Below are 14,740 nucleotides of genomic sequence, written 5' to 3' on the forward strand. Positions count from 1 at the left end.
CATCTGCTCTGTCTTCCAGACCTCCTCAGAGATCTTCTTAGCTTGTTTCTTCTGTCATATCGTGAATTACACTCTCATGAGTACCTTATAGGATATTGATGAGCCCGAGACTCCCAAGGAGGCCCTTCTTTGCCACAATTGGCAATAGGCTATGGAAGCAAAGATGTCTTCTATATGGAGCATAACAAAACTTGGGAGTTAGTTTCATGCCCATTACATCGGAAGGTCATCGGTGTCAAACGGATTTTCAAAGTCGAGTTTCATTTTGATGGTACTTTTGATAAGTACAAAGCTCACCTAGTTGATGGTGGTTATGCTCCGAAAGCTGGCAATAACTTTGATGAGACATTTTGTTTTAGCCTTGGCTACTCATTTTGGATGGCCTTGTCTTTCAGATGGATGTTAAATCTACCTTTCTCAACGGAGATTTAGAGGAGGAGGTATATGTTGAGCAACCTCCAAGATTTGAGATTCAAGGACACACGGATCATGTTTATTTATTGTTGCGGAAGGCTTGCGGAAGGCTCTACATGGCCTCAAACAAGCAACAATGAAACGAGTCGATCTTGGGGTCAGGTATTCATCTTCATTTTGCACTTAAATTTGATTTGTTACCATGACCTTAGAAGATTTCGAGCACTCTGAGGGTCAGCAGCATGGGGTCATCCATCCTTGAATACCAATATGGTTGATCTGGATGCGTGTGATCACGGATTTGTGGATTTACGTGCGCATACTTTGTTAGAATCATGCACATAGCATATTGAATAAAATCTACTTAGTCTTTCTCAAAGTTTACAGACCATACAAGACACTCTTTTCGCTAGTTCAAGGTTTCGGAGTGTCCCGATTGATACTCCTTGGGCATCTACTCCTAGGGGGTCAACTCAAGACACTGAAACGCCAAAGAATCAAAAAGTGACAGCCATGCTTAAGAGCATGAAGCCTCCTCTGTTCCGTGGGGAAGAGAAGGAGTGTAATAAAAATGCAGTGAACAGTTTTTTACAAAAGTGGATGGCCTTGCACCTTTTAAAACATTATCCTGATGCTGTATGCGTGCTTGAGGCAAGTCTCACGCTTGAGGGCAAGGCCTACAAGTGGCAGATGAGTCTCGGCGAGAGTGATCGAACTACGACATGGGTTGCTTTTGAGGCACTCTTTCGGAAAGAATTCTTACCTAAGAAGATGAGAAGGATTGCAATTGGGATGCTTGGGGGACAACTGTAAGATGGAAGGTCTTATGTTGACCCAATATATTTCCAAGTATCGCAAGCTTTGGATGATTTCCAAAAAGTACGAGGTTTTCTGCTTTCGTTTAGATAATAAATATAAAATTAAGGTTAAAACTCAATATCCTAAAACTTTAGAAGAGGCCATAAAAAGTGCGCAAATCTTTGATGATAACATTAAGAAGAAACGCACGACCAAGACACCAACCATGGCAAAGATGTCGATAAGGGCAGTAGTAAGACAGTGCACACGGTGCAAGTCTTGCCACTTGAAGCTTTTCAAAAGTTTTCTGAAGTTCAAGTATACCATATCGATGCCACACAAGTGTTATGTGACCTCTACGATGTGGGGTACCCTCTTTCGGGCCTTATGATTTGGTTCAAATGCATGGACACATCAATGGATGAAGAGTTCATGTCATGATTGACGATGGGGCTACACATAACTTTTTAAATTATCACTTGGTTAAAAATTTAAAATTACCACAAAGCCCTAGTGATCATAAATACATGGTATCTCTTACTAATGGGCATGATAAGCATGTATAGGACACGGTGGTTAAGCAAGTACCACTCACTATTCAGGGGACATGAAATGCACTTAGAGTTTCACGTTATGCATATTACAAGAGCTGATGTTATTTTGGGTTGTGAAATGGTTATTTCATTTAGGACCATCTCTTTCTTGTAGTTATCTAGATAATACTTTTGATTTTGAGGTCAATGGTAAACAAGTTCATTTGCAAGGTGAGCGTGATGTACCCCCATCTCCACTCATTTGTTATGGTGAAGTGGACCGCCTTGTACATGCTGATGAAATGGAAAATCTCTTTTTGTGTTACATGTCTCCTTCAGTTTTGTCTCATGATGATGCTAGTGGTGGTGATTTTAATCCAGTTTGAATATTGAATATCGCAATTCTGTCATATGTGAACAACATGGTAGTGCTATGCATAACAATGAACAAAATAAATTTTTTGTTGAGCTCACTCAACAAGTTTTAAATTCTTTGCAAAGTCTTTTGCATGAATTTCATGATGTGTTTCCAAGCGACTTGCCGTCTAGTTTACCCCCTGAGCGTAATGCCCAACATTCCATTGAAGTGCTTGAGGATGCAAAGCTAGTCTGTAAGCCTCCGTATAGGCTTAGCACTAGTGAAGCCAGTGAGGTAGAGCGTCAGCTTGCTGACTACCCCGCCAGGGGCTTCATTAGGCTTATAAATTCTCCATGGGCATCGCCAATTTTATTGGTGAAGAAGAAAGATGTGTCTATGAGTTTGTGTGTGGACTATCGTGGTTTGAATGCAATCACGATAAAGAATAAGTATCTGTTTTACCGCGAGTTGATGAGCTTTTTGATCAACTTCAAGGTGCGCGATACTTTAGCGATACTTTAGCGAGATTGACTTAAGGTTGGGCTATCATCCCGCCGCATGGAGGATGTGCCTAAGATAGCTTTTCGTACCAGATTTGGGCATTATGAGTTTTTAGTTATGCTGTTTGGTCTAACTAATGCTCTAGCTACGTTTATGATGCTTATGGATAGCGTCTTACGCCCGTGTCTTGGTCAATTTGTTGTAGTATTTCTTGATGATACCTTGATCTTTAGTTGCACCGAGGAAGAGCATTTGTCAACACTTAAGATTAGTGTTTGAATTGCTAAGGCAAAATGCACTTTATGCTAAAGAGAGCAAGTGTGAGTTCTTTGCCTTAGAGATCCATTATTTGGTAGAGGGAATTTAGATGAATCCTGCGAAAGTAGAGGCAATCCTTAAGTGGCCTCATCCAACCAATTTGGAGGAATTACAGATATTCCTTGGTTTGGGAGGATTCTATTGTAAATTCATCCGAGATTATGCTAAGTTAGCGGTTCTCATGATGGACCAACAAAGTTTTGATCGCCTTAAGGTTGCCATAGCTACCGCACCTGTGTTGACAATAGTAGATCCTAATCAACCATTTGTGGCTGAAACGGATGCTAGTGACCATGCAGTTGGTGTTGTGCTTCTTCAAGGAGGAAGACCGGTAGCTTTTGAGAGCAAGAAGTTGGATAGAGCTCAGCGGAATTATTCTGTGTATGAGCATGAGCTTTATGCCATCATTTATGCTCTAGGAAAGTGGAGACATTATCTTTATGGTACTAAGTTTGAGATTGGTGAGAGTATCAAATGGTTGACAACTCAAAATTGATTTGAAAGGTCGTAAAGCTTGGTGGATAGAAATCCTACAAGAATTCGACTTTCAATTAAGGTATCGGCAAGGGCCGATACAATGTCGTGGGGCTAATGCCTTAAGTCGCATGCCTCAAGTCAACTCGTTGAGTTTCATGGAGTTGAAAAGCGATTTTTTAGATTCACTCAAAGACAAGTGCGAACATGATCAACCTTATGCACAAGTGTGGAAAGTGGTTAAAAGCAGGGATCCCTCCCACTCCGCAATAGAGAGTGTAGATGATAGTTCCACACCTACCTCTTCTCTTTCTAGGGACGAGCTTAATAATTGGAAGCATTTTTCCATTGATAATGGGTACTTGTTACACAAAGGAAGACTGTGTGTACCCTCGGACTCCGACACTATACGCCAAATACTTTATGAGTGTCATGATAGTCCAAGTGCAGGTCATCCTGGAATTAGGAAGACTTATGCCTTAGTTAGAAGGCAATTCTATTCGCCTGGACTTCATAGGGACGTCTAAGAATATGTTTTGCATTGTCAAAAATGCCAGGTCAATAAAGCTGAGCGTCTTAAGATAGGCAGGCTATTACAATCATTAGAGATCTATGATGGTAAGTGGAAAAGCATCTTTGTGGATTTTATTGTAGGTCTACCTACAACTAGCATAGGCCATGATGCCATTTATTGGGTTGTAGTGGACAGGTTGACCAAGATGTCTTGGTTTATTCCAACTATAACCATAGTGAAAACGCGAGAGTTAGCTAGGCTTTTCATTAAGAATGTCTATCGACTCTATGGGCTGGCAACCAATATAGTCAGTGATAGAGACCATAAGTTTAATAGTCACTTATGTGGAGAGACGAGCAGTGTTCAAAAGGTTGGACACAATGCTCAGTATAAGCACGGCTAACCATCCCCAGAGTGATAGTCAGATAGAAAGGGTCAACCAAGTACTCGAGGATATGCTAAGAGCATATGTGAGTAAATGCAAATGAATTGAAAAGATTACTGACCAATTTTAGAATTTGACTACAATAGTGCTAAGCATGTCGCTCTACAACTTTAGTCCTTTCATGCTTATGTATGGGTTTCAACCCCGATCTCTAGTAGCTGTGGGGTTAGCTATTGAAAGAATACAAAAAGTGAAAGATTTTCTGCAAGATCATCATGATATACTGAAAATCACTAAGGAAAAGATCGAACGCATTATGCGGATGAAGATCGGAGAGTGGTCATATTTGAAAAAGGTGACTAAGTATTCCTCAAAGTTCCCCCCCAGTTCGGAAACTTTGAAGACGGCAAAAGTGCCAAAGTTGTCGCCTAGATATTGTGGACCTTTCACAATACTTAAGCGTGTAGGTGAAGTTGCTTACAAGCTAGCTCTGCAAGAACATTCCAAGGTTCACCGAGTTTTTCATGTTAGTCATATGCGAAAACGAGTAGGCGAAGATGCCAATGTGGTGGATACAGGTGTTCTTGTAGATTTAATTGAGCCTCTAGTGTTACCACACAAGCTTGAGCGCATTTGGATTTTCAAGAGAAGCTAACTCGTCATAGAATTAGACAATAGTGTCTAGTTAAGTGGAAGGATAGACCGGAAGAAAGTTCAACTTAGGAGGATGTTAGTACTTTCAAGACCCGATATCCTACCTTTGTTTTCAAGGACAAAAACTCTTCCAAAAGAAGGGAGTAGTGTTAGGACGAGTAGGACTAGGTGGGCATTTCAGGGGAGTCCGGACATGTGTGAACGACCAGGGCTATTTTAGAGCCGGCTAGGGTTCCTATAGCCTACTGTACAAGAGAGAGATTTTTTGTGGCCGAATAGTGCCTAATGGGATGTATGCATTGCTTGTGATGGAGTCGAGGGCCATGAACACTTGTTTTAGTTGTGCTTTAAACCCAAGTGAACAAATTTATAGTAATATGTTTATGATTGTTTTAGTTTTCTAATAAAATGTTTATTAATTATTATGTGTATATATCTAATTATTTACATTTTTGTTGTTTTTAAAAGGCACTTGAGATAGCAAAAAATAAAACTACATGATGGCAAGAAAAAGGCACCCTAGGACAACGTTATTATAATTTTTTTTGTTATGTATCATTGTAAAATGGAATCCGTTCTCTACACTTTCAACACTAAAAGTGGGTGAATGGCACATTCTCTTATGTTTATAAATTTTGAAAGAGAATTATGCCACCTCTTTGCCATCATACACTTCCTACGGTCTTCTCTATTTTTTTTCTTTTTATTCCACACAAAGTAGAGAGAGTGCATATAACTTCTTTTATGTTGATATGAGGTTGATGCACATCTTTTCATAAGAGAATTATGCCACCTCTCTGCCATCATACACTTCCTATGGTCTTTTCTATTTTTACTCTCTTTTTTTCCACACACAGTAGAGAGACTGCTCACAAATTCTTTTATGTTGACAATTGTTGATATGAGTTGATGCACATCTTGTTTTTAAACAAGCAACTTTTGACATTAATCTCTATCACGAGCTTATGTTTCTAGCAAGGATGCTCCTATGGGGATGATGCTTCTCGAGCAACCAATTTTTTTCATTGTAAGGCACATCTTCAAAATAATGTTCATTTAACTTTAACAAATGTAGAATCCATACTTTACTATACGATAGCATTTTAAATTTTCCTTAATTAGGGCAAACACTACCCTCAAAGAACTCATTGGTTGTTTTGTGACATCCTAAGATTCATAGAGAATAGCACATATTCTTATGAACTTGTGAGATTGAAACAATGCATATCTTTTGTTCCATGGGCAACCTCTCATACGTTCCAATACTTTTGATGAAGGGCTATAGCACGTTGTTCACCCTATGGCAAATGAGAACCTCAACCAGCTATGCCAACATGGTGGTGGCATCATCCTTGTCCACCAAAACAAGCTCAGAGATGCATAAAGCGAGATGACAATATATTGGGCAATCATGAACATCAAAGAGCCACCACCTTGTATAGGCCAGCACCACCTTTTTGTAGTAAGCACCACTACCATAGATATCGAGTCCTTTGTTGCTATTGATTTTTGTGAGTAAAGAGAGTAGCGACATGATGGTGGTGCCATATTACCAAACACTGTCACCATCCTTTCAATACATCCACTTCAAATAATCGAAGAACAAGACAAGCATATATTTGAAGCAGGATAGTGGTGAGGGAGAACCTTCGCCCATGATTTGTCTTGATTCAAAGCCATCTCTAGAGCCACAAGTGTCACAAACCCTTGTAGGTAGTTTACCACTAGATTCAAAGCCGTCTCTAGAGCCACAAGTGTCACAAAACCCGTAGACCCTTTAATCCCATGGTTGATGCTCCTCAATATAGAAAGGATTTTAATGCACCTTCTTACTAATTTTGGTCTATGAACAATGAATGATTGCAAGCTATGTGCAAAGTGAATGTAACGAGGAAGCATTGAACTCTTTTGAACAATGAAAGAGGTGAGAGCTAGTGTCTGAAAAATACCATCCTTCAGTGTATTTTTCATTGCTCAAATTGAGAAAAACTGGTGTAATTTTACCTAATTTTGAATTTGAAGATTCAAAATTTTAGTTATAAAACCAATTAACCTATGCATTTCTTCAATAAAAACCAATTGAGCTTGAAGGTCTATCCTTTTCTTTACTGTAGAAAAAAAGGTGTATTTTTGACATTGGTGAGGGCGGCGTCTCCAAATGTTACCATGTAAAATATAACCTAAAAAATTTCATTTAAGACTTGAAGTTCCCGCCAAAAGTTCTCTCTCTCTCTCTCTCTCTCTCTCTCTCTCTGTCACACACACACACACAACAGCAGCCATGGCGGCTCCTGCAAACCCTACCTCTGGAGCTCCGACCGGGTGCTTCAAGTGTGGGAGGCCAGGCCACTGGTCACGCGATTGCCCTTCATCTGCATCCTCCTCTGATCCTGCTGCTAAATTACCGCCGTCCCAACAACAAAACGCCGCTGCTTCTAGTGGCAATTGGAAGCCCTCATCGAACCCTGCGTCTTCCTCTGCTTGGAAGACAAGCAAGGCTCCCCCAAAGTCTGCAACATCAAAACCCACGCTTCCCCGCAAGCGGCCCAAGCTAACTCCGGAACTTCTGCTCTCCAATGAGGGCCTGGGCTACGTGCTGGAGCACTTCCCTCGAATGGTCAAGATCCAAGGCCCTGGTCATGAGGTAGGAGGCATAGCCCTCCTCTGTTTTCGTTAATTTGGTTAAATTAACCATGGATTCTGTTCTATCGGGTCAGTTTAATGTCTCTTTCATGGTTTGGGCTGAGATATGCTTTGATGGTCTCGATTTGGGTCAAAATCAGCTTGTATGGTTTAGGCTGAGATCCCTTTTCATGGATTAGGTCAAAATCAGCTTGTATGGCTTAAGCACAGATCCGTTTTCGTGGATCAGCTCAATTCCTGTTTTCACGGAGTATTCGACAGTGTGGGTTTATTGAGCTCGGACACAGCCTATACACAGTGTTAGGAGGGTTTCTAAGTACAAAAACCCATGCTTATGTGGTGAAACAGGGCTATTTCGAGGAGCCATTGCCCAAATGACTATCACACCACGCTTCCCAGAAGGGGGCGTGAGTTCGTTCCCCAACATTTGACATATGCAGACAACAAAGGCATTAAATGTAGGTTTTATTGTATAAGATGGTGTAACAGTTATTTGCAAGATGAGTATGGGGCACAGGTGGTGCCCTTTAAATTTGCTATGTGAAACCCCCTCCGTTTCCTTACGTCTAATTTACATGGTTTTGGATTGAACCTGTTTTCATGAGTTAGGTTAACATTGTTCAAGTCTGAACTCCATTTCATGGTTCAGGTTAAGACCTGTGTTTTTTGGGTTTTTCACAGGTTAGGTTAAAAAAGGCTTTCAGATTTGGTCAAGTTCTGTTTACTTTCGTTGAAAGACCTGTTTAAGTTTTCATAGCTCTATGCCCCAGTGTCATGTATGGTTAAGTGCCAGTTTTCATGGTCTAGGTCAAGGCACTTTTCCATGTTTATTTGCATCGCTAAATGTTGAAACCTTGAGCTTCTTGTTCAGGCCAAGACCTGCTTTTTACTTCGCCCTTTTCTCATGGATTTGTTTAAATGGTAAAGATAGGTCAAGACCCTCTTTACTTCACATCAAGTGAAAATTGAGCTTCTTCTCCATGTACAGGTAGATGACCTCAAGAGCTTGCTGGAAGCCTATGTCCACTGGCACTCTCGCATCCTGCCGTACTTTTCCTTTAATCAGTTTGTGGAGAAGGTTGAGAAAGTTGGTTCCACCAAACGTGTTAGGGTACTCCCTCCCCCACACATTGCTTTATGCGGTTTATACGTGTTTGCCTCTTGGTATTGTATAAAGGTTTCATCCTCTTTTCTCATGACGTGCAGACATGTGTCAATGACTTAAGGAACAAGGTGTCAATGGGTGATGAACTGAAGTTAACCCTTGAAGAAAAGAACCCAGGTTTGTTGCCATTTCCTTTTCCACGTTAAAACTTTTCTTTTGCTACTTGCCATTTAACCAATAAACATATATTTACCCAAGACAGGCAGCGAGTCTGGCTGCTCTGAATCCGATGTGGAAGATTCACACTAGTGACTAGAGGCCAGATGCATATACCACATACCTAAAGCTTAATCTTGGAAATTTGAACAGGGATGAACGAGGATTTGGAGAAAGTGAGGCTAACAGGAATTCCATTGCAAGGGAATGCACCATCTAGATAGAGTGCATGGTCATTCAAGTTGACAAAGGCAAAGGTTGTAAAAGATAGTATGAAATAAGTAGACAAGCTCCACCAGATTGACTGATTGTGTTACAACCCTTACAAGGACACGTCGGCAAACCGTGGGACATGTAGGGAGTGTTCACACACTGAAGCTCCGAATATCTAACAAGGTAGTCGTAGCCTTGCAGCTGCTTTTTGGTCACTCCTTTTCTCTTTCTTAGAAACTTTTTGGGCACTTTGCAAAAGGTGTGCGGTGGGCAGTGTTAGATGTGACTAGGACAGTTGAATAGATACAGTGGCAGCAGCCAAAAAGAGATGCGAAGCTTCCTTTTAAGAGTGACTCCTGAAAGCCTGGGAAACCTGCTTGGGTCCAATCTGGGCGGCTGATTGGCAGCCCCAGCATTAGGGGCCCCAGCCCTTTATAAGGTGCCATGCCTATTGTCCTTTCAACTCGCTTGTGGAGGTTGTGCAGTACAGGATTAATAATCGCTTCTCTCTTACCTGCCACAAACAGCCTGTTTACAGCAAGTCTCTCCTCTATTGTGTTGGGATTTTGATTAGCCTTTAGGGTTTGCAGCAATGCACAACACAAATACACATAGTGAAGCAGTCGTGAGCAAGGAGGAGGCACAATCCTCTATGATGATAGAGTGCACCATAATGCTAGTGTAGTAGGGTTGGTTGTGAGATTTATGTGCTACTTCTGTAAATCTGAAAACAGAGAATAAAACAGCATATATGTGTAGACAATACATTACAGATGATCAAGACCCTGATTAAGAATGAAGGTAGAGCATGACGGAGGCCCGTGAGTGTTGGTATGTACAAATCAGGGCTGAAAAGGGAGATGGTCATGAAGAGGACTGAGGCACCTATTATATAGGTCCTCTAGAGCTGGTCGGCCAGGTCCTACAGGCCGACCAGGACAAAAGTCCATAAAATGCTAAAAAGGCTCCCAAAAAACGGTGCAAAAATAGTGGATAGAATATGCAATGCAAGGCCTTATAAATGGGCCAGATTCAAGCATGCAAGGAGTCCATCTAGGGATGAACAATATTTCCAACACCTCATCTTTAGCGTCAGATGGGCAGACTGATGCCGGCACGTTGAAGTAAGACCTCCAAAGAAGCTCAAGGGAGTGGTTTGGTCAATAGGTCTGCAAGGTTGTCCTTGTTGGTAGAACAATACACCCAGCGAAGAAGACCAAGTTCGATCCAATCTCGAACAAAATGATAATGCACTTCGATATATTTGGATCGACCATGAATCACCGTGTTCTATGCCAAAGCAATAGCACTTTGGGAGTCCGAGAAGATTGTGATAGGAGAATTCTGTGCACATTATAAATGCTCCAGAATTTGATGAATCCATAGAGCTTCACTCGTGGAGAGAAGGCAAGACTTATACTCAGCCTTAGTAGATGATGTAGCAACAGTTCTTTGTTTTTGAGACTTCCAAGAAACCATTCTAGATCCAAGTAGAAAACAATATCCAAAAGTAGATCGTTGAGAATCAGCACAACCAGTCCAATTAGCATGGCTGCCTCCCAAGCCATAGAAAAATGAAAAAAATAGGGAAAAAATACGGAGAGTGTGGAAAAATGATAAAACACCTCATAAGGGCGGGCACACCCACAACAAAGGCCCTGGTATATAAAACTGGATAGGAGATGACTTCTAACAACTTGTAGGAGTAGGAGCAGCAGCTGCAAAACTAGTGGGAGGTCGGGCCTCCTCACCTGAAACCATGTAAGCCCATAGACCCATTTTGCGAGTCATAATAACCCTCACAAAATATCTGACCCAAATGCTGCAAGTGTCCAAACACACTGCAAATGGAATGTCCATTGAGTGCAACCTCTATGGCTGCGGAGTGGCCCACTGCTGGGTGTAAACCTGAAAATGTATTGGAATTTCAAGTGTAGGGATAGAAATTACTAATCAAATGTCGATTCCGGTAGCCGTTGGGAGTTAATTTTGTGAAAAGCCCCTAAAAATTGGTACCAATGATGGTCCAATTTGTCGTTTTTGGACTCAATTTCAAAAAACCCCAAATTGCAGGTGTTGCAAGAGGTTAAATTTTGCTGCAGGATGCCGATTTTTGCATAGGTGTCTACATATTGTTACAAGAGACAGAATGCTCTCTTGAATTTAGCAATATTAGTACTAGTTTAGGTCTTGTGTGTGATGGACTTTGGAATTTTTGCATTTCCTCCCCACTCTGGCTATACCCGAAGCATATATGTGTCTGTATGCATGCATCCTCATGTGTTTGTGTGCTTTGAACTACCTTTCAGCCCTTGCTCTGCTAACCTGCAGATGGTGTTGAAGGTGATGAGGACATTACATTTGATCATGACCTGCCAACCGAGGGAGGCAATTCCAAAACAAGGGAAGAACCTCATGATGATGCTCTTCCTGATATACATGAAGACATGTTTGATGAGTTTTACAAGCAGGCTGTCGAGGAGGTACTGTTTCTTGGATTCTGGGCTTTGAAGGCTGTTACTTTGTGCTTTATCTCTCATCTATGGCTTTGAAGAATGATGTGAATGCCAAGAAAACCACCAGAAGATGTGTAGTTACTCTGTATTGATTCTAAGTGAGAGCTTTGATTAATGTGCGTACAGTGCTCTGATGCGGTTCCACAGTCTAAAACACAAACCGCGGTCTTGGTGGAACCAGCTGCCAATAATTCAGTTCTAGATTCTACTAAGTTGGCACCAAGCTGCATAAGTGAAGATCAAAAGCTCCGCATGGAAGCGAATCGTCTCAGGGCTTTGGAGCGTGCCAAAGCTCGAGTGGCTGCAGCTGTGGTAACTTGACTGATCATTAAAGAAAGTAATGGCTGGATCATACCTCAAGTTCTAGGCTCTTCACTCACTAAATGATTTCATTAAAATAGTCAGGGTGTGGGTTGATTACGCTGGCAATTACACTGATTTAAGTTGTACAGAGTGACTAGTTTCTGCAGTAGGCTATCAGAAGCACTCACTGATAAAAGCTTATCAGTGTGAGCCAGGATAATGCTTTGGGAAGTGACAAGTGCTGGATTTTGTAATGAAACCTGTGAAAGAAACTTCATGGTCTTGGAAGGTTTTAAATTATGGAGTCCCTTGAAAGTATCAGCTATTTTTGCTCTCAATGGTGTTGAAGTGGCACTGCTTTTTCTTTTCAATGACTGTGTAGTACCTACCCCATGGCAATGCCACCAGTGTAGTGAAATAATTCCCCTTTTTTAAGGCAGACTTTTTCATCTAAGTGGGTCTGTGTCTATCTGTCTCTCCCCCCCATATTCCGAAATATGTTATTTTGTATTCTATATGAGATCCTTAGATTTGAGAGCAAAATTTTGCTTCAATAATTTGACTTGTAAAGCCCTACATGAAAATTAAAAATTACATGGAAAACAATCACACAATCCCTGCCTCACAAGTTTCAATGTATGTTGGGAGATCCTATGATACAGTGGACCAAAATCTCTCTGTTTCTCTCTCCCACTGTTCATGCCTTGCGTGTATAGCTGGCTTCCTTGTTGGGCAGGGCGTTCATCATTTCTTTTTTTGGCAGGCGCAAGCATTGCAGAAATGACATCCTCACTGCCCGAAACATGGAACAATACGGACTTGGAAAATTCAAAATGGCTTTGTAAGACCTCGATTCATTCACTAATACATCGAAATCTTCCCTCATTTCTAAGATGCATCGAAATTTGCAATCCTGTGTCAAAGGGAAAATGAATTTACAGGGCTGCAGAAACAGATAGAAGAGGGCCATTCAATCCTCAAGGTTGAATCACAGGCCCAATTGAAAATCGCCCAATGCAAGGGAGATGTAAGGTATGGTATATGGCAGCATGTAATGAGCTGAAATCATATGTTGCCATAGAGGGGTGGATTGTCTGCACGGCAAGCCTTAGCGTCAGACATGAAAGAGGCAATTGCAAAGTTCCAAGCTGATTTGGAAGAGGCCAAGAAGGTTATCACGGCAAGAACCAAAACCTCCACGAAGAGGCTCGAGGCAATGACATGTGGAGGTACCTAAGAAGGGTCTGTACGAGACAGGTAACCAAGAAGCAGAAAATTGCCATGTCTTTTGTTCAATTTAAGAGGTTACCTTGTCTTTGCAGAACCATGTGTCATTGGGTCTTGTCTTCGAGGGATGACAGATAACTTGTCGAGGTAGCATGGAAAGTGATAGGCGATGTCAAGGTTCTTCATGCCAAGCCTTCATTGGTTGTGGTAGTGGTGTGGATCCTTCAATATGAGGTAGTTGGTAGAAGTAGTTCGTACCTTTTTGTGTTTGGTGAAATGAGGATTCCATGGAATAATTGGCATGGGTAGATGGAGGTCCGGGATGTCTTGGCGTGATAGGGTATAATGTTCGGATCTCATAGTGATGTTGAGAGATTGGGCTTTTGCTTGACAAATACATTGGTTAGGGTGAGGTTTTGCTGGTGTTAAATTGGAGCAAGTCAAGGGTTCTCCAAGCGATGGGTCATACCATGGGGGCCAAGCTTACACTTGCCATGAACCCTCCATTTAGAGATGTACTTGGAGGGTTAGTGTTGACAAGGTTAATTGTAGGTGCATGTGTTTGTGCGTGATATGATTTGCGAGAAGTAAAAAAAATGTGACGCCCACAGCGAAATATGCAGGCGACGTGCATGGGAAATGGGTGGAAGGTGTGCCCGTGTGGGTACACTTCGCCAACACAAGGACTTCTCCAACATATCTTTCTCCTTTGACTCTTTGCTACTTTCTTTGACATTTATTGGACATCCCTTTTCTAGGGTAGTCAAGATTAGTACTTTGTTGAGGCATAGCAATGGACTTGGTGCAAGGCTATACCCATAGTTGCAATGGAGCAAGGCGGCCTCTAAGGCTTGAGGGATTTGGTGGGATTAGGCACTTGGGATAGGGGCAGGGTGGGTTGAATGGGTAGTATGATTAAAGTGAGGCCTTCTTGTTGATTTAGAGAAGGTCCATGCGATGGGTCGTACCATGGGCCAAGCTTATGCTTGCCATCGTCCCCCCATTAAAAAATGTACCTGGACGGGTGTTGGTGATGAGTGGCTCGATGCATGTTCATGAAACAATAGTATCTATTTGTTTATAACATGTAGAGCCTATGGATATTACACATGACATGCATGGGCATTAGGCAAAAGGTAGGGCCGTGTAGAAGCTTCTTCGAGTGAAAACTCAAACACTCTACTTTCTTTAACACTTTTCATTATGCTTTCTTTGATTCTTTTTTTTTTGTTTTTTTTGTTGGGTACCTTTAGACAAGGGTTTTGTTGGACAAGGAGGAGGCCGTGCTCGGTGTGGGGTGAGACTTACTAACCCACATTGGTAACAAATATGCTGTCGGTCTCATAGAAAGACGTGGCGAAGGGCTTGTGGAAAGCCATCAGTCGGGGATTGGCATATGATCTCAAAGGCCTTCCAAAACCTTGTATCTATAGCATGTTTTCGAAGGTGAGCACTTTGTGGCCATGGAAGTATTTACCCATATCATAAAGGTTGAGCTGCTGAAACGGGAGTTGGGATCTTGGTTGAGATTGAAGACCAACCGCTCTTTGCTTGTCCATTGGTTTGTC

At 41.7% G+C, this 14,740-nt stretch overlaps 1 protein-coding gene across 2 annotated transcripts; it reads left to right on the plus strand.

Annotated features, from left to right (window-relative positions):
• The first annotated feature begins 7,180 nt into the window (after positions 1-7,180).
• LOC147617292 (zinc knuckle (CCHC-type) family protein) lies at positions 7,181-12,245 on the plus strand. Of its 2 annotated transcripts, none has more exons than XM_086776923.1 (5): positions 7,181-7,593; positions 8,581-8,703; positions 8,799-8,874; positions 11,458-11,609; positions 11,769-12,245. In XM_086776923.1, exons 1-5 carry the CDS (start codon positions 7,231-7,233, stop codon positions 11,961-11,963), a joined length of 909 nt encoding a protein of 302 aa, XP_086633049.1. In that variant the 5' UTR covers positions 7,181-7,230; the 3' UTR covers positions 11,964-12,245. The 2 variants fall into 2 exon arrangements, with proteins under 2 accessions (XP_086633049.1, XP_086633050.1); XM_086776924.1 differs by having other exon boundaries at positions 11,470-11,609.
• The last annotated feature ends 2,495 nt before the right edge of the window (positions 12,246-14,740 follow it).

The sequence above is a fragment of the Cibotium barometz genome, chromosome 37 (assembly GCF_041138505.1).
Source record: "Cibotium barometz isolate CiBa-2024 chromosome 37, ASM4113850v1, whole genome shotgun sequence".
Taxonomy (NCBI): domain Eukaryota; kingdom Viridiplantae; phylum Streptophyta; class Polypodiopsida; order Cyatheales; family Cibotiaceae; genus Cibotium; species Cibotium barometz.

Bases quoted from the DNA above. Each gene is read 5' to 3' on its own strand.
- LOC147617292 (XM_086776923.1), top strand. From the start codon at position 7,231: ATGGCGGCTCCTGCAAACCCTACCTCTGGAGCTCCGACCGGGTGCTTC. The intron at 7,594-8,580 runs GTAGGAGGCATA...CTCCATGTACAG, and splicing joins TCCAAGGCCCTGGTCATGAG to GTAGATGACCTCAAGAGCTT. The intron at 8,875-11,457 runs GTTTGTTGCCAT...GCTAACCTGCAG, and splicing joins CCTTGAAGAAAAGAACCCAG to ATGGTGTTGAAGGTGATGAG.